General features: G+C 38.9%; 1 protein-coding gene across 1 annotated transcript in view; it reads right to left on the reverse strand.

Moving 5' to 3' along the window:
* The window catches only part of TGFBR3 (transforming growth factor beta receptor 3), a 108,178-nt gene that overhangs the window by 60,098 nt on the left and 25,314 nt on the right, over positions 1-22,766 (reverse strand). Inside the window, exon 3 of the mRNA XM_072343592.1 lies at positions 4,901-5,085. Coding sequence (XP_072199693.1) covers positions 4,901-5,085 — 185 coding nt within the window. The remainder of the gene's footprint in view (positions 1-4,900; positions 5,086-22,766) is intronic.

Consider the following 22,766-nt stretch of genomic DNA (forward strand, 5'->3'; position numbering starts at 1 on the left):
AGATGAGAATGGAATTAGGAAGAAGAGATCACCAGAGAGGCTTTTAAGTCCATGCTGCCAAGTGTTTCAAAAATCCAAATAAAACCAGCCCATTTTTTGGTCAGTTTCAGAGCATTTGGTCACGTTGATGCTGAGAGCTCAGCACTAATAAGCACAGTAGAAAAAAAGCTCATTTTATTTTTACTGCATCTCAGACTCTAAGACTAGAACACCTCAAATTGACATTTGATTGTCACTAAATCAAAACCTGTTTTTTAAAAAAATGCATGTTTAGAGGAAGAAATAAGCATAAACGGAAATAAAAGAAATGACTGAGTAACAAAATCTTCACTAACTACACTGTCAAATAACAAACTTTGAACTCCCTTCCTATGTTGTTGCCAAGAATTCAAGGCCTGGGTGCAGCAGGTTTGCATGTCTAACCACACTCAAAGTGAACCCCCTTTATTAAAGCCCTTTCTCAAGGCAGCCCCCAGATCTCTGCATGCCTGAGCATGAAACAAATATTTCCACCAATACAGCCATGGAACACTGCTGTGCAATCTGAGTAATCTAAGGAACCTTGCTCCGAAAATCATACAAATAAAACCTAAAACCCAAAGGAGAGAAAGAATAACGATCTATAAATTATGCAGGGAGAGAAATGAAAGTTAACAAGTACAATCAAGAGGAAGTGTGAAAAAGGGAACAAAGTGATTATCCGAAGATTTGAAATTAAGAGAATTGGCATGGAAGTTATAATGCCAAAATAACATCTGCCATGCTATTTCTGCAGAGACTTCCCATGTTTGGAAGTAGAATTCTACCAGGTTATAACACATCCTGAATTCAGGATGCTCCAACAAAAGTCAGGATGTAAAAAATGTTACCAGGTGACCATTTCAGTGTCTCTTCCTGTGCCATTTTTACAACTCTCCAAATTCTCAGAAAATACCACAATGTTGGACTTCAACAACCTTGCACATTATTTCATGGCTTTAAGTGGGCCAGCTCGGGAAGCTGAAGGTACTTCCCTACTAAGTGCCCAACTATAATAATTAGGCCACTCCATAGGAAGTAACATGCATTTTAGCATCAGGTTTGCTCACAAAGGAAAATAATAAATTATTATGAACTTGTTGTCAAACAACACTGAGAAGAAAGATGGAATTATTACAGCCTCAGAAGCGTTTACCACAATTATAAAAATAAAGACAATTCCTTGCTTTTCCTGCCTTCATTTCACATAACACATGTTAAACATCTGTATCAGGCATAACATCTTAAAAGCTACGGAGGATGAGGATGTCAAGAAAACAATAGTGAATCTGTTGCCAGGAATTCTCATTCTGTGTAGTCACATGTATTCAAATCCTAAGTACCCACATGAGGATAATTTTACATTCCCCTGCTCCGCCTTTAACTATTTCAGCTGTGACTGCGTGCCTGAAGCAGATCAGAGAAACTAAACAGGCATTGAATAAAATAACGTCAGTTGATATTCTTTAAAGAATAAAAAGAATTTCACATTAACTTAAGACTTGATAGCATACTTGTTTAAGAAGCAAGTTTAATCTTAAAATGAAAGCTTTTCTATACATGTTTTTCTGGTGCAAATTGCTAGAATCACAACAATTCTTTCTCAGAATGAATAGCCTCACAAGAAAGCAAGCTGTTCTGAAAACTAGGAAACTTGAGCAGTAAGGACACCAAAAGCCACAGAGAAAGTTCCTGTAAGTGTTTGGCAGTTCTGGCTTTCAGCTGAGCCCAAGATCAGTAGAGAAATGCACACATGCTCTCACTTCCTCAGGAATATTTGATCAAATAAAATAAACAAAGAAGGCTTGCATTTTTCATGCCAAGCTCAATAAAAACACTTGTGGCTATTACACGCACCCGTATTCTATTTCCTACGATAAAGCACAGCCAATATGAAGTGCCATAAAAGACAGTTCTAAGGAATAAAATACAAATAAATTCCTAGGAGACCAAAGACACGATTGCAGCATTTCATGGTATGACCTTGTATCTATGAGATGTCAGTCCTAACCTGAAAGTGCTAGGTTATCAATTGAGATTTGCAAATTTCAGAATACATAATCCCACACACTTCTGGTCTAGCTTTTCTTTTCTTTTTCTTTTTTTTTAATCTTGCTTCCAGGGAAGAAAAAAGCCGCCAAACCTTATTAATCATCAAAAAAAAAAAAAAAAAAGTCTTCACATGTAACAAAGGAACACATTCCTCTATCATGCCCTTACCATACAGTAGCCATCCTTCCTAATTGTGTGAATGTTTGTTGTCTGTCCATTGTACACAAGTGCCAAGCAAGTTAAATTAAACATGTTATGTTGCACGTTCAAGAGAACCAGGACAACTTCGAGAGTATCTAATCCAAACAATTTGCTATAGGAGATTTACCCTCCCTCCAGGATGTAAGGGACATGTAATTTAGCATCTAACACATGGCAGGTTCAAAAAAAGGCCAGTCTCCCCTTCTCCTCTAAAGCAAGCCCTCACTTAAGAGATTTTCAGACCTTGAATTTCACATTACCAGAATTTCAGCCATTGACTGAATGGATGAATGATTTATTTTAAATGATTTTGATGTTGCAGATTCTACCTAGCGTACTGTCAAAAAAAATTACTATTTTTATACTGGGGTATACTATCTATAATGACATCTCTATCTTTGCTTTTGGTACTTGCAGGCAACAGGAAAAACCTCAGCTAGTAAACCAAATTAATTTAATATGCGGTGATGGGAAATTCTACTTCAAGATAAAAGGGAACTTGGAGTTGATTTGTACAATAATGGAGAAGATATTTGCTTTTTGTTTTCAGATGCTGGTCCTACAAGTAAAATTGGATCTTTCCAAGTTGCCTACGCTCTCCTGCTCTTCACTGTCACCAGCAAACCCTGCTGTAGCTTTCCATTCACTTTCAGAGCAGTGATTTCTGAGGGCTGGAACTGGAAAACAGTTGGGAGGAGGTGACTAAGAGCTACAAATTGTGAAATATATTCTATGCCATCACCTTAGTATACAACAGAAGTATACAGAAAAGACTGTTTGGGCCAACTGCTTTCATAACATAAATATGTTGGAACAGGCACGTGCAGTGCCCTTCTCCTAGACAATAACTAATTTTTATGCAAAGCCAAGTATTTAAATCTTCTATCATTCTGTCAAGACAATTAGTACTAGCACAGTCTTCAGCCTCATCTGTATGTGACTCTAGTTCATGCTGTGCGTGCATAACTGTAGAAACTGCACAGCTAAGCAATTCATGCTTAGAGCATCAAAACACAGTAACATTTTGTTTCATGCAAATTTAAGCCTTGCAGTTGATTCATTCTGGCCCCCTGAGAAATGTGAACTCCAGGTTTAGCCTATTTCACCTCACATTCAGGCACTCTTCGACCACTAAGAATTAACACTACTATCAGGTCCCCCCATTGAGGGCACTCTTCTACATATTTTTAACAGAACTTGTGATTACCTTGTGAGACCTACATGTCAGAGTAAATCTGTTTAAAACCTGCCGATAGATTTAAAAGTTCCTGGGTGACAAAGAGAGGCACTAATAAATGCATAGCAGAACTACATAAGGCTTTTAGTTTCCATAAGAAACTACACTGCTCAGGTTTCAACTTCAAACAGTTTTTCATGACTAAAAAGCTACCTGTAAAAAAGGTAGGTGGACAACACTGGACAACAATCCAGTGCCTTAAAATTTTAAGATAATAACAATAGAATCTCTGATCCTCATTCTCAGAAAAAAAATATTATTTTTCTATTCATCTAATGGCAGTTGAACTGATCTGAATTTTTTTTATTTAGGGCAATCCATGAGACGCCTACTGAAAAAAAAATCATAAATACCTTCTTAATCATACACTAGACCTTTCAGGAAGTGTAAATACCAAAAATCTACACAACAGCTGAAGTTCCACAGATGCATACACTGAACATTGAGTTGAATACAGTACAAACCCAACAAGGCTGCTATTGAAGTCAGAGGAAAAACTGATTATGGCCGAAAGTATCTGCCTGAATTGAACACACTATAAAAGATTCCACTTACAAGTTCCACCAGCACAGATTTAGACTCTCTTTTGCTAAGCTTCCATATGATGGAACATCATCTTTGTTCTCTCACCACTAATTCTACTAACTGTGCGCACACATGCTGCTCTCACGGGAAGCAGTGCTCAGGATTTGTGTGTGTAATAACTGAAGGAACTAGAACTAAGAAACTCAGCTGTTGTGGCATGCAATGTTTTCTTTTCACTTCAGCACTTGGTTTTGATAGTAAACAACAGCACTGCAGAAGTTAACATCAAAAACTTTCTTCTCCTGCTGCTGCATCCAGAGCAGTTTAAGTTCTTGCCAGTCTCTCCAAGTGCAATGTATATAAATAAGTAATTGGACTGTACTTAAGAACTATCATAGTAAGCAACACTTGCTATCTGCTCAACATTCCCCACTCAGTGAAGCACTAAGAATGTATTACAGGGCTAAAAGAATCTGAACTTTAGTATTTGTTTATAGTGGTCATGGCAAAGATCCAAAGGTATTCATGTTAATTTACAACACATTTAGGTAAATGATCTGGCTTTGAAGACAGCCAATTCTGTAAAGGCCTCTTGTAGATCCCAATCTGTTTCTGATTTCCTTTGCCCACCCCACCAACTTTTTAAACTATACTTCATGGTTGTGAAAGGTGAAGGAAAGAATGACAGGGTATGGAAGCAGTTTACTCCTATGACATGCAAAGCATATGTGGACAATACCAATGCGAACTGCACATGCTTCTTTGTACTGTCTAGATGTTCACAATTCTGAAAATAAACTTAGAACAATCCCATTTGCAGACAGCTTCTAAGTCATGGATCTGGAAGATAAGCAATTCCTCCTTTACCTCTCTTTCATGATGGTCAAGACCTTCCTCAGGATTTCTGAGATTGAGGACGTGCACCTCTTGTGGTAGGCTTGTTGTGCCTCGGCTTGCACAGCCAGATAAGACTGTGAAACTCTCCAACAGGGCATGGACTGGGTGCGAATTGTTAACAGGAGATAGCACACACTCACTCCTTGGCACAGGACCTGCAGGGAAAGAGACAGATGCATACCATTTAGAGAAAAAAGCAATTCATAAATTACATCTGTCAAATAATCAAGTCCCTTTTGGTCACAAAACCAATAGGAACACAAACAGAAACGTCATGTTCATTATCTACATTATGAACAAATTTTAATTTAGCATATTCTCCTAAATATGCAAAATTGTTAATTTATTTCTCTCCCTGGAAGTCTAAATTTAAAATACCCTGAGGGAGAAAAAGAGCATTTAGGGTGGTTAGAAGGAATTGGTTAGTCTTAGATATGAATTATTTGCTTATGTCAAACATTGTTATCTCCAAACACTGAAAAAATGCAACTATGTATATATAACAATGAAAGATTAATCTCTACTATAATGTAATCCCAGCAGGAAGGATTTGGGCTAGTTGCATTTGTTGCTTTTGAAGCACTGCTGATTTATGGTGAATGTCGTTCAAATACATTGGACAAAACAGATGTTTATCACATGATAAGATGAAATGTTTGTTTACTGAGTCTATTTTATGTCTGACAGCAATTATCTACACCGATAACAGATATCTAGTCCAAAACAGAGTGTACGCCCTTTTAAATAATCACCAGAGCATGATGCAGTGCCATACTCTCATATAGTACGTGAGACAGTGCGATGTGATACAAGATAGAGCAAAAGCTGAAACATGCGGACAAGTTTACATTTGAACTATATCTCAGGAAACTAAAGCAAGACAAATATTTATGAAAAGCAGTCTTGCTTTTCCAAAATGGCTCAAACCTACCCCTGACAGTAACAGATACAGTATGTTTTGGATTCAGGAGGTCACAGGAGAACAGCAATTGACTTAACTCCTAATTTGCACCACAGTCAGTTAGTTAAGAATTAGAGAAACAAGTCAGTTCAAAAGCTGCACCATATAAAGGAGAACCACAAAGCAGAATCCTGATTTCTCTGGCTGGCATACAACTACAACTAAAATATTTATTTAAAAATATATATATTATTAATAATATTAATAAAAAGTTCACAGTGAAAGAAAATGCTTAATTGATCAAATAGCAGAGCTCTTTCTGTTTTTATGAAATCGACATCCAGCAATCTAGCTAGCACCAGAGATCATTTGACCTGGGTGCACAAGTTTAGTCATATTGGGACCGACCTACACTTTGCTGGTTAAAAAGACAGTTCACTCAAGATACAGTTAGCAACTGGCCATTTAAAGTCAAACCCATCTTAAAACAGACATTTTATAGAAAAAACAAGGCCACAGAGAACGATAATACTTCCATGGTGCCTAGGGTTATGCATGCCTTGTCCTGCAGAAGGAGCTGCTCCTGAGACCCACTGGTGCATGCTACGTATCCTGCCAGCTCCCAAAGAATGGGAGCAGTTGTTAAAGGCAGTGCTGCAGGCATAAATTACACATGCCTGTGCTTGGGATGCAGAAGATAAACAAACTTCCTGCTCTCTGTATGAGGAGCTTGGTGTTAGCACTGACTGGCTGCGTGGGGGATTGCAGGTTTATCTTTTAACTCCTTTTTTAGAACATGCATGTGAAATGAGAGCAGTCCAAGCAATGACTCAGTTTAAAAAAAAAAAAAAAAAAAAAAAGTAAAATAAAATATAAATTGATACTTTTTCCTTTTGTAACAGTTGAAGAAACATTCACAATTTGCAATAAAAATACTACCAGCAGCAAGGGCCCATTTTCCTGATGTAAGAGTGCAGATCAATTAGCCCAACCACTGACATGCAAATCCTGCAGAAGAACAAACTATTACATAATCTGCACATAAAAAGAATTTCTAAATACGTGCATTTCTTTGGCTAGGGAACAAACTGAGAGCCAAGAAGCAGATGTGTGTTGAATTGCATTTCTTGCAAACCAGAGTGGAGTTGACATTTGTAAAGATGATTCTACCATAACAGAGAAAAAAAAAGACAGGGAAAAAAAAATTTACACAAATATAAACACACACCAGAAAAGAAATAGCAGCATGGGGGAGAGGTTCCAGAAGAGTATGGGGCAAGATAGCAGCCTCTATGTAAAGGAGAGATCAGAAAGTCTGGCACAGAAATAAAAAGCCATAAGACTTGGAACAGAATGGAAATGGAGCTGCTGACAAAAAACACTTGATCCCCTCCTGACTACCTGTTTCCATGCAGTACACATATCAACCCTCCCCTCCAGCTGGTCTTTATTTGATACACGTTTGCCACACTAGAGGAAGTTACGTGGATCTTCCCCCATCTCTATAAGGCTCATCTACAAGAAAATGACAGTGACCAGTAAGTTTGGGTGTGAATTTACACAGTCCTGAGCTTTCTGTACTGTCCTCCCCACCCTGGCACCCTCGGGCACATGCTAGCCAAGTGCTCCGCATGGCAGGCTGCTCTCTTTGCAAAATGGAAACACTCACAGAGGGAGTAGCAGTTCACATCCTGGATAACCACGTGCAGCAGGGCTTATCTACACAATGACAGGCAGACGGAGGCATGCCCACACTGCCTGCTATCCATCCAAGCTGGAGTTGGGCCAGAAATCCTGCAGAACGCATGTAACCCTGCTGGCAGCACACCCAAAAAGCATACCAGGCCTTGCAGGGCTGGCTGCCATAGGTCCCTGGCCACACGAGCACGGCCCCTTGACTCCTGCACACGAGCTGGCTCCAGGCCTGCCAGCACAGAGCAGACCTTGATGCATGGCAGACAAGCTGCATGTCCAACACTGTGAACTACCCACCATCACTGCAACACAGCACCCACTCTATCTCCAGGCCCCAAAATGATCTCCTTCCTTTCTTGCAAGTTCTCCTCCCTTCCCCTTTGCATCCTTGAGCAACTACACTCCTAGTGCTGCCACTATGTGCATATGTCAACATTTTCTCTTTGATTCACTGTGACTTCTGTCAGCTCTGTACACCATTCCCTTAAATCACAGCTCTTCTGAGCAGCTCTGTGTAAGAAGCCAACATTTTGGGGAAGGAGATGGGGCAAAGTAGAGTTATTTCTTCTGACAGAGTTGCTTTCAGTCCATTTTAGTTAGTTACTAAAATGCAGTCCCTGAAAGTTGAGCTGGAGATTGGAATGGCTACTGAAGGCCAGCTCCACTGTATTCCAACCGCATACGCTGTCAGATTACCCAAATACAGAAATTTATGGTGGGCTAAGTAACAGAGGCTTACACTAGATGTTGCATTTCTGCCAAGATTTGCATTGCATGTAGCAATGTCCCAGGTCCACACTCTTACTAGGAGTCCACCAACACTCAGTCTGTACATACTGTGAGCCAGTTCTTTCTGCCACCTTCTCTCCATTTATGCTTTATTTTAGAATCTTTACATTACACACACCCCACTGCCGTCTGAGCTACTCACTCACCACTCAGTAATATTTCTTTCCAGCACTACCTACTGCACCTGCAGGTCTTGTCTCGTGCCACTCCAAGGCACTGTCACTCTAGCAGGGGCTCTCTTTTCTCTAAATTAACTGCTGTCTCTCTTGGCTCTTCTCAAACTCCTCCTGCTGATCTTCCATCCCTCTTCCTGCCACAGCACCCTCCTGTGGCTAGAAAGCTACTTCTAGGTAGTTTAAATACTACGAAGTGTATATTTACAACTCTGAGGAAAAAAACAAAACAAAACAGAAAGCCCTTTCTATGACACCACTAAACTGTTTATCACCTCTGCAATATCTGCTTGTGTCTGAAAGTCTAAACAAAACCACATTGCTCCAGTTTGTGTGGCAACAAGCCTTTGGATTCACTCCTCCTTCTACTGAGAATACAAATGTGTCACATGCAGTCAGTGTTCGGCTTTTGTTTCACTATTATGGATTTGGACTAAGTATTTATTCAATGAATGCATTCAGTTAGCAAATCCTGGCTCTTATAACAATTAATATATAATTGTCTAATGCCTGCAAAGTCTTTTGAAGAAGGAGGAAAGCAGGTCAGGTAGTTTTGTAAGAACTAATTACTGCAAATGTGCTTTACAATGGCAAATGTTAGTGAATTTAGAATTTTACAGAACTATTCTGTGCTTTATTATTTTCTACTTCCAATTAATAAGAAAATCTTAACACAGATCAACCTCATTTGATATGAACATCTGGAATGTATTCAATACAATTTCTGTATTCTTGTTTCCCATATCATCCATGTTACCAATGAGTAACATGTGTTCTAGGAAAGAAGAAGAAAAGGGAGTGAATACGACATAGGGGAGTACACAGTAAGTAGCAAAGTGGGATGATACAACCTAAGACTAGCTCAGAGCTATGATGGATTTTATTTGAATAATAAATGCTAACGTACATTCTGTTGCATTACCATGGAGATTTCTATATTGTTGTCAGTTGAAAAGTGTGATGAGCTCCTGAAAATTACATGAATCTCTGCTGTTAGCAGAGTTAGCATGTTAGCATGGTTCCCATATGTCATACAGGACACAAGACACACCAATGGGATATAACACTCTTCAGTAGAATGATAGATTTAACCTAATTAATTTTTGAATGTGGCAATGACACACATGAAGTCATTAAAAATAAAGACAAAAGATTCAAATCCAGACTTGAGAAACACCAGGGATTTCTGTGCTGTCAGGTACAAAGCAATATAAATTACTGCAGATCCTGCTAGAATTCATCACTTTAACTTTGAAAAGCAAGCCCTAGAGGAGGCTAGCTATCAGAGTAGTGATTTCAGTATGCCTAAATGCCAGACTTCCACAGAAGTTCTTTTGGAGAAGGTTAATTTAAGGGTATTTCTTATATTAACTAGTCACAGTGACAACTGGGACAAGAAGGAAAGAGACAGGATCTTCAAGCCTAGTTCTGAGTGACAGCAAAGTTCCAAAAAACAAGAGGAGTAAAAGTCATTTGCTCCAGAATTGAAAAGCTTAAAATTCATTGCAGAGGACCTAAGCAAGCTTATTAATAACTTCTTCCTAAAACCTTTACCACTCATTTCTGAAAGATACAGACAGAATTCTATAAAATAATGTTAACACCTGTACATCCTTTTTCTCATAAAGGATTCTTTGCTGAGGTAGCATTGATACAAAAAATACGCTAGGATTGAGGCAATCAAGAATCTACAAGTGTAAATATAACTTGAACCTCCTACACGCAACCTCACATCTTCTCTCACGAGTCCAAGACCATTGTATTTCCACACCATTAGATACATGTTTAGGGCTGAGGAACTACTAGAAAAAACTCATAATTTATCCCAAACCCCTCCAGCAGAACTAGGAGAATACTCAGAAAAGCAATTAATTGCTGGCAAGTTTAATAGAATCATAACATGAATACCAACAAGAGTCCCATCTCAACAACAGATCTCTGTGAGGATCTACAGAATTACTGGTCATGGAAGTGGTCCTGTTTACCACCCTCTCATTTGCTAAATATCCAAAGAAGCCTTGGCATTCAGTTGCCTGAAGAGTTAATAAATAAATAATGAATTAAAGATAGAGGCTTTGTTCTGAAACAGCAGAGTGTATAGCTGTCATACACAAGGCTTGATAAGCCTCCCTTCACATCCTTACTTTTCAGGGAGTGTTTTTTACTGCCATGTCTAGTATTGGCTTCTCGTCAGGGAAAAAAAAAAAAAGAAAAAAGACATTTTTGGTGGAACTAGTTTTGACTGAATTATTGCAAGGGCAAATGGGAAAGGTTTAAAATTACAAGGGAAAGGTTCATGGACAAATTGTGGCCATTTTTGAAAGAAAAAAAATCAAAAGAAAAGAAGAACTGCAAATGAGTTAGTAGAGTCTCAAAAACCTCAGGCATGTATCTATTTAAATTAGGGAGCTATAAGACTTGAGCTGAGAAGAAAAGTATATCCCTAAGAAACATTCAATACATATGGTAACATTTGGTTGTAGATGGAGTTAAAAACGTACAAACAATATTAAAAACATGTGCAAAAACAAAGGTTCCCCATTCCAAAGCTCAAAGCCTGCTAACCTTCAGTAACTTCATTTCATGCACTCTTGCTCTTTCCCTCTTCCTACAAAGGAAAAGAAAATGATCTTCTGGCAGATAACATTCCAACTTAACACTGATTTCTAGTGTAAAAGCTACATCAAACTTTGCTCTGTGTGTTCTTAATCCACAATTATTACTCTAGAATTGATTCCCATTTCACTATCACCAATTCTGTTCCAGATATATTCCACATATGGGCCTAACATTTCAATCTATCAACGTACTAAATTATCTGCAATGTCTTTTGATCCTTTATTTTCCTGCAGTTTTTCTAGACATTTCTGTTTTGCGTAACAGGCTCATTCCCTGTTGCAGCATAGGTGACCAAGCCTCACTTGTTACATGCATGCATGCATCTCACATTTTTCCTGATGTAAAATTTCAAATTGCATCTTGTAAGCAATAAATACTTCCTTCCACTTTCAAACATAAGAACCTAACAGCATTTTGTCCATATAAGGATGTAAAATTAGTACACATTAAATTGGAGAAGTTAGCTATCTAATCAAACTCAACTTCTGCAGCAATGTACCGCTGCTACTTAAGAGAGTAGAATAGTACCTAAATACATTAAGTATCTATTTTATGAAAAATGAAAATGACATTCAAATTTACAAAGCAAAACTCATTTCGATAATTGCACAAGCAAGGCAAGGCTAGTTGATGTCAATACGTCAGTATCTTGTTTACTAAAATAAAACTCCAGGTGTCTAAATAAGACACATATTAAGCTAATTAAATAGAAAATGTGAAGATTCAAAAGTCTATTTGGTTTAACATCTGCTGAGCACAATTTTAAGACATTCCAGCTCATGAGACATAATCTTAGAAAACAAACATCTGTACCTGAAAAACAAAGAAGTCTTTCAAAGCAGATGTACTGCAACATGTAAAGTATCGCTTTATCAAAGAGCTACATTTTATGTAACTTCTGCAGTACATATTCCTGACCGAAAGTACTGTCAGAGCCCTAACTTCTCCTGAGATTTGCAACAAAACACTGCTTACAGGACCTCTTCTCTAGTATTTTTCCACGCTTAATGCATACGCACTCATGCACACATGCTCTCCCTCTCTTTCATCCCTTCACCCAAGTATTTGGAAAACACACCACTAGTATAAGAGCATCTTTTAATCTGTATAAACAGAACAGCATGAATGTGCTGACATTCATTTAAATAAACCTGGGAAGTACATCTTCTGTTTTCCATACCAAAGTAGTTCACCACTGTTTCAGATGGGGTTTCTGAGTTTTTCCTGTACTTATCCTCAAGCAGCAGAAAATAGACAGGTTTCCAGCAATTGGTCTAAAATACAAATACAGATGATACTCTTGCATAAATCTCAGGTCCCATGGAGCACCTATCCTTTCCCCATCAGCTGCAAAAATTAATCAGAGGCATGGTCTCCCTCCAGACATGTCTGTATTTCAGAAAAGTGTGAATTCCATCAATACCTATATCAGGATACAAAAGATACACTGCAAATAAATATTACATCTCAACAGGCTGAATGGAAGAATCAAATGTAGCCTTCAGTTTTATCCCCCTAATTAATCAAGTTGTCTCCAGAACCATTATTATAAAAAGATGAATAAATGAGTAAACAAAACCATTTCTAGCAATCCTTGCTCTTTATTCCAAATAACATGGAAGGTTTTGTTGTTGTGAAAGTCTCTTTCCCCAGAGATAGCTCATAAATTGCCACAGATTTATCCCTTCTTACTGCATAAAGGACAGGAAGCTGCATGGAAACAATGAATGGAAGTACACCTTTTTTTTTTTTTTTTTTTTTTCTTTTTTTTTTTTTTTTTTTTAATCAGACAACGACAGGAAGAATTTGGCTTGGTTTATATTACAGCTCCTTATTGGGGCCAAAAGATTAAAGAGGGAAAAAAAAAAAAGGAAAAACACCTATAAAGACCAAATGCTTGCTTAGAGCAAAAACAGGCTTCCAAACCATCCTATTCACACTGTTATTGTTACTGTACTCCTGCAAATGAGTAAATTACATGTAGCAGAGATGAGAATTCCAGACCTTATAAAGTCAGTTTCAAGAAAAAAGAATCTTACTTTAATGATCAGCCGCACAGGAATTCATGCATCATCAGATACCATGCACAAACACACATGAAATCCTAGATCATACCTCAGTGGTCTCTGCTTAACCAAGAAAATAAGTTCTCTGAGTCTCCCTTTCTCAGCAAGATGTTGCCTATTTAAATTGCAAATATATACTTCAGTTCTTTGCACACTGATACAAGTTCTAATCATTTTCAAACCAAGACAAATGCTGAATTATGCAAGAAACTGACAATAAAATTCATGTCATTACCATGGGCTGTGGTCTTGCTTTGATACTACACCATGGGGAGGAGCAGAGGAATTACCTTTCTGTGATGAACCAGTGATCTATATAATTTGGTATCTCATTGCAGATACCAATAGGTAGAGACAAAGGTATCAAGACACATAATAATAGTAAGATCATAGAATATATTCACTTGCTATGAAGGATTTTGTTTTGTTTGTTTTGTTCTCCTCTTCAGATCAGAATGTCTTCAAAAATCTTGTGATAGTTTTTCATATACCCAAGTAGTCACACACTTCATCGCTCATCCCTATCAGCTTCAATTCGGAACTAAGTACACATCTCTTCTTTTCCTCAAAAATGTGTAGCACTGTATCAGTTGTCTAAGAGATAATACCATGCAATGAAAGGAGTTCATTATGTCCAAAGCTTTATCAAATGTCTGATGAGAGCCACCTCAAGGATATCAGGAAAGATTAAAGAAGCGCCTCAGAAACATAAGAAGCCAAAGGAAAGAAAAAAAAAAAAAAAAATCAAAACCACACAGGCTTGGGGGAAGACTGCTCTATAACTTAAAGAACACCAGCCCTTTTCTAATTAAAAATAACAAGATTGTGAGTTCAGTTGAAGGCTGAATTCCTACAGTTGACCCTTAAAGGATGTGTTCAGTATCACTAAACATCTCACTGCACAAACCTTGGAAACTGATCCATGTCATGAGCTTAAGGAAAACAAATCCTCCCCTCCTCAAAATACTTAAACTTTCTCCTATTGAAGGGGAAATATATATATATATATGGAAATATATATATATTATATATATATGGAAATATATATATATACATATATATTATATATATACATATATATATTTTATATATACATATATATATTATATATATATATATATATATAAAAAGCACAAGAGCAACTGTACTCTTCCTCAGCATAACCTCTATGTAAGGATCAGCAAATAAATCAGTCATGGAATACGCATGGCTACACTTTTTAGATTTAAGGAATTGATTTCATTCTCCAGCTTGTTTTTCATTAAGAAGGGCTCTGTACCTAAAATTGTTCATGTGTCTGTGACTAAAAATGAGGATACAACAGTGTTGAGGAATGCCCATAAAGCCCTTGCTTTCTCCTGGACTTGAGGACAGCATCGTCATGGCAGGGGAACGCAGCATCCATGCAAATGCCAGAAAGCTAAATGCTGGCAAACATGTCCCTGAGTTCCAGACAGCTCAGACAAGGGGGCTGGACCACAGTGGTGCCATTTCATGCTGGTGGAGGTGGTTCACACCACAGCTGAATCTACAGCAAGGGCTACAAATGTAACAGAGCAGCTCTCCTGCAGCCTGTTCCACAGGTCACTGATAGCTCAGAAGCTCTTAAGTGATCTGGGTAGCTACATTTTCTTTATCGGATTTTTAATTAAAGGTTTGACAGCTAAGGTCAGTAATGCAAAATTCTGAGGGTTGGCTTCTCCATATTCTAAAAACCTTTGAAACCATCCCAACCAACCAACTTAGAGCAAAGAAAAATACGTGCAGACACTTTCTGGAGTATTGTGAACAACAGATCTAACTTCAGTGCTTGGAAGTTTATCTTCTGTTTCCATGCATGTCAGTTTTTCCTCAACACTCTCTCCCACAGTGACATTTTTGTTTAAAACAATGAAAGCCCCTTATTACCTTGGCTTTCAGGCTTCTTAATAAATGCACATAATACCATAAATCACACACACACCTAGTTATCTTAAGCTAAATAGTAAGCTTCTACGTTAAAACAGTTCTGTGGGCACCTGACAACGTTTATAAAGAACAGTATCAGGTATCATCTTTGAAAGTTCTTTTTCCTCTTGTTCTCCAAAGTCCACAGACCAGAACCTTTAAAATAGGACTTTAAATACTTACCACCAAAAGCAAAACTCAATTTCCTGCTATGGGACAAGGTCAGATACAGAAAGATTTTAACCCTCAACAAAACGAGCAACCCATTGCAAAAACAACAACAACAAAAAAAAAGGTCTACTGAAATGTGCAGATGCATTTTCTGTTTAAAACAGAAACACCATTAAAGCAGAGACACAAACAACCTTAAAGTTACCACAGCAATAGCTTTTACCCATGCTGCTTACCACTGCACGCTAATTCCTATGTCATCATTTTTAACCATGTGAGCACAAACTGTGTTGGCTGGTTGCAGCCATGATGGCCCACACAGATCAGCAAAACCATGAAAACTCTTCAAGACAGCAGCAGGGATTTGGCTTACTATATTCAAAAGCACATAAAACAACAAACTTCAGAAAACCACTTAAAAGGATGACCTTCACACAATTTTAGTACTGAAAAATAGGGCATGTGCCATACATGCCATACAGTTATTGTCATCTTTTATAACTGCTCTTAATTTGTGCTTGAAATTTGAAAATCTAATCTATTATATATTTTCTGGAGGTGAAAAGTCAGAAGACAGCCACTAAAAACAAACAAACAAACACTGTCTGCAGAAAGAGCAACATTTCTCTGTGCCCTGGACATGGGAGCCCTTGCACCACACATCCCATGGGCAGGTGAGGGCAGAAGCACAGCAGCTTGGTTGCACAACAGGGTGAAGACAGAGGCAGATGCAGCAGCTGGGCACTGTGAACTGGAGCAGAGGTATGAGCTGAGGAAGCACAGGCCCTGGTGGAGGACAGCTGGTTGGTAGATGGCAAATGCTGGGCTTGGCATCCCGGTACAGATAAAGTGAGGAAGGCTCTGCGCCTCATGTACACAGGATGCTCTTCCATTTGCATGGGATGACAGGGACAGACTCTAATGAGCAAGTCACTCACAATGGCAGATCTGACAAATCTGTACATATATAGCTGCCAGTAGAGGAAGACAAAACCAGTGAAACCACAGTTTAGCATATGCCTTGATTACTAAACAAGCTTCATGTGAAGAATTGCTAAGATATAAAATATCAGTGTGACAGCTTTGGAGAATATATATTTTGAATAAAAACAAAGTGGAAATGAGAGCAGTCAAACTTAAGTCATGCAATGGTGTTTGTTCCACTTTTAAAAGCACACAGGAGACTTCTGGTTTTGAGCATGAAAGCTTTTCCTGAAGTGATGTTGCACACTTTCTCCAGTATTACTAAACCCACGCTTTATGATGGCAGGACACTGTAGTCATGAGCCAAGGCCACCACTGCTTCCTTCCCCAGCCTTCCTGCTAGCCCACTGTTAGCATCTCAGACAGACAGTAAGGCTGGAGCTGCTGCCTCCATCAGAGGTAACCATAGCACCTTTCAGCATGACCCTTCTCCTCCTCATTTCCTGAATTAAGGTCCTGGAAACAGCTTGCAGCTACATTGCAAAAATCATCTTAGGTGTAGCAGTAACAGACCAGAAGTGGGAGAAGTCTGAAGCTGGAACAATTTTAGTCCTCTAGTAAATGAATATTTTGTAACTTCAGTCATGTAGATATTTTGGATCCCTACTTACTCTTGTAGAAGTAACCTAATGCACTGTATTCAGATAATAATTATTTGAGGAGACTGAAGGCACTGTCAGATCCCCTCTAGTCACAGCTGGTTCTACCTGCAGCTTTCAGGGTGGCAGGAAGGGGTTGGTTTCTGTTAAAAATAAGCTAAAAATGAGGATCGGACAGTTATAATCACTGCTCTGATTCAACAGAACACGAGTTAACCCTATTTGCTTCACAGATTTTAATAATTACCACATTACTGTTACAGCAGTTTCGAATATGACAAAATGCATGATTTTGAGATGACACAGATTTTAAAACTACCACACATCTCTGTATCTGCACATTGCCTGCATCTCAGTGTCTGCATACTTTCTGCCGGACTGTGTGTAGGATCACTGCTAAAGTGACCACTGACTGCCAGGTACTGGCAGCACAGACAGGGGCAGTTGGTCAGAGCCAGCATACACAAACAAGAAAGTCTCAATCATCAGCACAGAATTAGAATGACAAAAGTCACATCCATTACCACTCTTCATTTCTATAGTGTAAGATGATTCGATACAGTTTGCTTTTGTCATGGTTTTGTGCTGTCAATATTCTACATCATGACATCATGTGCGGTATGAACTGTTTTGGTGGTATAAGAAAGTGTAACAGAGGGTATGTGGAAGTGTAACAGAGGGTATGTGGAAGTGTAACAGAGGGTATGTGGAAGTGTAACAGAGGGTATGTGGAAGTGTAACAGAGGGTATGTGGAAGTGTAACAAAGGGTATGTGGAAGTGTGGAAGGTTCATGCTCCAGATCTGTGGAATGGCAGCATCCCGAGTACTCAGCCCTTGGAGGAAACTACATATCCCAGGGGACAACGCGGCCAGAGATGAATCACCAGAGGAGGAGGACACACATATAATCTCGCTCCCAGGCTGGAACGTTGCTGATAGAGCGAGACGGCAGGGATGGAGCGCTCCAAAGCGAAAGACAGGGCGAAAAGAGGGACGAGCCAGCCTGGGAGCGAGATTATATGTGTGTCCTCCTCCTCTGGTGATTCATCTCTGGCCGCGTTGTCCCCTGGGATATGTAGTTTCCTCCAAGGGCTGAGTACTCGGGATGCTGCCATTCCACAGATCTGGAGCATGAACCTTCCACACTTCCACATACCCTCTGTTACACTTCCACATACCCTCTATTACACTTCCACATACCCTCTGTTACACTTCCACATACCCTTTGTTACACTTCCACATACCCTCTGTTACACTTCCACATACCCTCTGTTACACTTCCACATACCCTCTGTTACACTTCCACATACCCTCTGTTACACTTCCACATACCCTCTGTTACACTTTCTTATACCACCAAAACAGTTCATACCGCACATGATGTCATGATGTAGAATATTGACAGCACAAAACCATGACAGCTTTGTATAATATCTAATGCGTGTACTTTTTTCTGATATTCTGCTGTTGCTTTTATAAAACTGTCAACATTCAGACAATTAAATAGATCTGCTCTTAAAGCCAACTGTCTTTGGGTCGTGGCTAAGTAAAGTAGAAACTGTCTTTGTTTTTTCCTTCCAGAATGGGAAAAAGTTGAACCTTGTCCTCTAATAAGGCTGACTCAACAGGATGAGTGGAATACAAGCACAGAGGTCAAGTGGCCTTAGAAATCCCTCTTCTGATCCTTCACACCAAGGGGCTGGCAGCAGCCACAGCAGTAATACCTGAACAAGATCAGTGTTTGCACCACACTCTGACAACAGACTGTATGTAAAGTGTTCCATTTGATGTTACGTATTAAGCACAGTTCCTAAGCTAACACACATGTGTAAAAAACAACCAACCCTCCACTAGTCCATAAGCTGCTTCACCAGAATTCAACATTGCCATAATTACCATGAAGTTATCTTAAAACAAGATGCTCTGAACCAAAAATGTCAGGTCAATCTACAAGCCTACAAGAAGCTTTTTTCAGAGTGGTTTCTTTCAGTGATTCAGGGATCTGAAACTTTTGAAATGTTTCATCCTGGCAAAACAAATGCAGGTTTTCTAAATACATAACTACCGCTTAAAGAGCAACTTCACACGTAAGACAAATAGTTTGCACTAGCATGACACGATGCCCATATTTTCCCCTTTACAATCTCCTAACATTATTACCATTAATTTATAAGGCAGAAGAAATTTAGCAGTTCAAAGTGTGAGTTTGTCAGTCAGTGACTTTTAAATGACAGCTCAAATTAACTCCATTTACCTAACACAGCATGTTCTCTTTGAATGCCACTTAACAGTCAATCACTAAACACTTGAGCATCACTTAACAGTCAATCAAGTCTTACTAAAAAAAAAAAAAAAAAAGAATAAGAAAAAACCACACAAGCCAAAAACAGGCCTTATGGAAGAGAAACTGAAGATGGGAGCATATAACCATACAACTCCTGGCCAGAGTTCTGCAGTAGTTTGCAAGTCACAGGCCCTGCCTCATCTTCTACTCCTTTGAACATAGCAGTGCAGCCACAGAGTACAAAACCACAACAAACGGGAAGCAACAGACTCACTAACTCTACTGAAACTGAAGTCTCAGTGCAATTTAAGGAAGACCTGATCTAGGTAGCTATTCCTCAACAGTTACCAGGAGAAGGACACTCCTTCCAAACTTCTCCCTTCTTTTCTTCCCACTCAAATCCTCCACTTACTTCCTTGAGCTACTACAATAAAATTTAGTGAATGCCAATTTATTGGTTCATATCATCAAGTACATCCTGCTACATGTTCATGAATACCTTTACCAGTCTTTGTTTTCTACTTTTTTTCCCATGACAGTCTCTTCGGGCAGGCATTACTTGGACCTTAGCAAAAGGATATCCATCCTGTCTCTTGATCTGCAAGCATCCAAGCACAGCTATTCCTATCTGCATAATTATCACGTCTCACCAGGTCACTAGAATAGAAGCCCACACTGCAGGAAGACAAGAAGCGTGATGTGTTTTAACAGACAAGTGCTATCTTCTTTGACCAGAGACTGAGTTATAAACCAGAACCATGAACATCATATGAAACCAATTATAGGATTTAAAGAATAAAAACGATTATATGCACCACAAAAAATAAAAATAGCATAGAAAGCATCCGGAATCTTTACTGTAGTATTCAACTCAAGAAACTTCTGTCTTAAGGATTCTCTCTCCATCTCAATACTGACTTTCAGGCCCCTTGTTATGCCTAGTGCAGTAGAACTCAAAGCTACGAGCAGTATTACAATATTAAAAACTATTTTTTCTTACATCAAATTGTCTGCATTGTAAACTGCATCATATTCTTTTTCAAAATTAAAAACTAATTAAGATTGTGTGAAAATTTCAATATTTCTTTCCCTGCTCTGAACCATGAGGTTCCTTGGGGGTTTTGTTTTTCTTTTTTTAATGAAAAGTCCTTTTTTGGAGTAGTACACGCTATCAAAATCAAGTTGAAAAACAGCTGAAGGTCAGTTGTGTTTGTTATCTTATTATATAGCCTAATGCTGTAATGTGTTTGCTTCCGGGATGTGATAATTAGCTTTGTGTTCTTTTGTTTTTCCACAAAAACGTGGAGATACCGGAATCTTTTAAGGAAACACTGAATCATTTTGGAAGGCTGTGTGCAGTAAGAGTTGAAGTTACAACCCTTCCTAAATCTTAGAATGTAATGGCCTCAACTTCACAAAGGAAATCTGCACTCTTGGATCCTGCTTTTAGGAAAACAGCTCCAAGAGAACTATACCAATAAAGTGGAATTTTCTGCTGAGGAACATCTCAACATACACATTCAGAAAATGAAAATTCATTCTGAATAAGCCACAAAATCTACAGAAAGAACAAGTGTTTTCCTTTCCACGGAGGATTAAAATAATGGCAATATACTTCCAGCTTAATCAAGTTAGGGCCAGTAAGTATGTGTACTGTAACCCAGCCAAGTGCTGAAATCATTACCTTAAACCCAGCATATACGCTGAACACTTAAGCAGCACATACTGCCTTCAACTCCCATTGAAATCTGTGGATCATTGTGGGGATGCTGGGCTTTTTATTATCTCACAGGGTCAAGCTTTTAGTCCTTAATCAGGCAAGAATCCAGATGAGGTCTATGGGAGATTTGCCAGAGAAAAGATTAAATGGAGAGTGAGAAAGGATGACTCTAAACAACTTGGGAGCAGATCTTTATACAAAACAGAGAGCACACATATTGTAAGCCTGATTCATAGGGAGTAATCTGGTTCACGCAGATGGTAGCCACATGCAGAAAGGTTTGGCCGTATATATCCTACACTTGCGTCTCTCATTCGTTGATGAGAAGAAGCAACATCACTGGATGAGCATGGTTTTCATCATCTAAAGCATACACTTTGATGGAGTGAACTTTCCCAGTGCTGAGATTTTAAAAAACCACTAAAATAATCATAAAAGAGTTTAACTGTAAAATAAAACGCTAATTTGGCCTGCCTGATGTTCTCTGCCCTCCACTAGAAATTAAATAAACCCTACAGCAAAACAAAATCATTTGCAGTGAGCAGGTAATTTTCTTCAGTTGAGAAATCTCTCTGAAGAGACCACTTGCCATATCAGTCAGGTATCTTAAACGAATCTCTAATGTCTCTTTCCTTTTCCCTTGTGGGAAAAGCAGTTTCTTACTAAATGCCACCACACAAGTGTCTTCTACCCAGGAAAAGATTCAAGTCCTGCTTTTCAAACCTCTTTCTTCCCTTCCAAAATACAAAAAGATTTAATTTTGCTCTCATAATTCCTTCCTTTATTAAGCATATATCCAGTGCTCTGTGCTCTGTACAGTTCTGACAGGGACGTTTAGAGAACCATAGAGATGTGATTCTGCAAGAGTTAACTGCAGCCACATTTTGTTAATGCACCAAACATCTGCTTGTTAAATGTAACCAAAAAGAGCACGCACATAGGCAGTTCACTGTTAAATGCATTTGTGAAACTATTAATAAGTTGGAAATAATTTGAGTCCAGGACATGAGTACAGCAAATACTCCAAGGCCAGCATCAGATGCAAAAGGAGAACTGAGATGGCCCCTGAATGAAAACACAATGGCTCTTCACCTCAGCTAATCTTTCTAGCTTTTACTTTGTTTGTTGTCATCTTTGAAAAGGGAAATTGTGGAAAGGATGCCCAACATTAAGAGCCTATATAAGGCACATATTGGAATGCCACTGCTGCCTGAAAAAAGGAATCTCAGAACCTCAGAGCTGACTCAAGTTTCACAAAAACATAAATGTTCACATGCACATCTATAACAGTTAGAGAATTGTGTCACAGAACAGTAGGGGTTGGAAATAGACCTCTGGAGATCACCCCCTTCCAACCCCCTGCTAAAGTAGGCTCTCTTCATGAGACCCCATGGGTGCTGCAATCCAACTCGCTCTAAGGTAAGAGTTCAACACATGCCCCATGGCTTGCCTGAAGAAGTCCCAGAGCTCCCTTGGCACTGCCAGTGGTGAGAGGGCACAAAGGGGATCCTGGGAATGGTGGGGTTGCCAACTCAGTCATCTTTTCCAGCAGAAAAACCTCCAGATGCTTCCAGAACAGCCAAACAAGACAAAAGCACAGGTAGACTACTTTCCATCATGTTGGCCACAGAATAATAGCTAGCTTGAAAGGAGTAAGGACGCTTTCACTGCAAGCTCACAGAAAGTTTCTTGCCACATTACTTCCCTGAAACTAGATTCCTCAGTGAGTCTTTTCCCTTTCAACAAGGCACACAACAGCTCTACTTATGGTGCAAGTGAAGAGAAATCTTAAAGTGAAAATTTCAGAGAAACTTGGCACCATGACACTAACTTATGCTTTCAAGTACCATCAGTAAAGTACAGCATTATTTGGAAAACAGCCGCTAT

The sequence above is a fragment of the Excalfactoria chinensis genome, chromosome 8 (assembly GCF_039878825.1).
Source record: "Excalfactoria chinensis isolate bCotChi1 chromosome 8, bCotChi1.hap2, whole genome shotgun sequence".
Taxonomy (NCBI): domain Eukaryota; kingdom Metazoa; phylum Chordata; class Aves; order Galliformes; family Phasianidae; genus Excalfactoria; species Excalfactoria chinensis.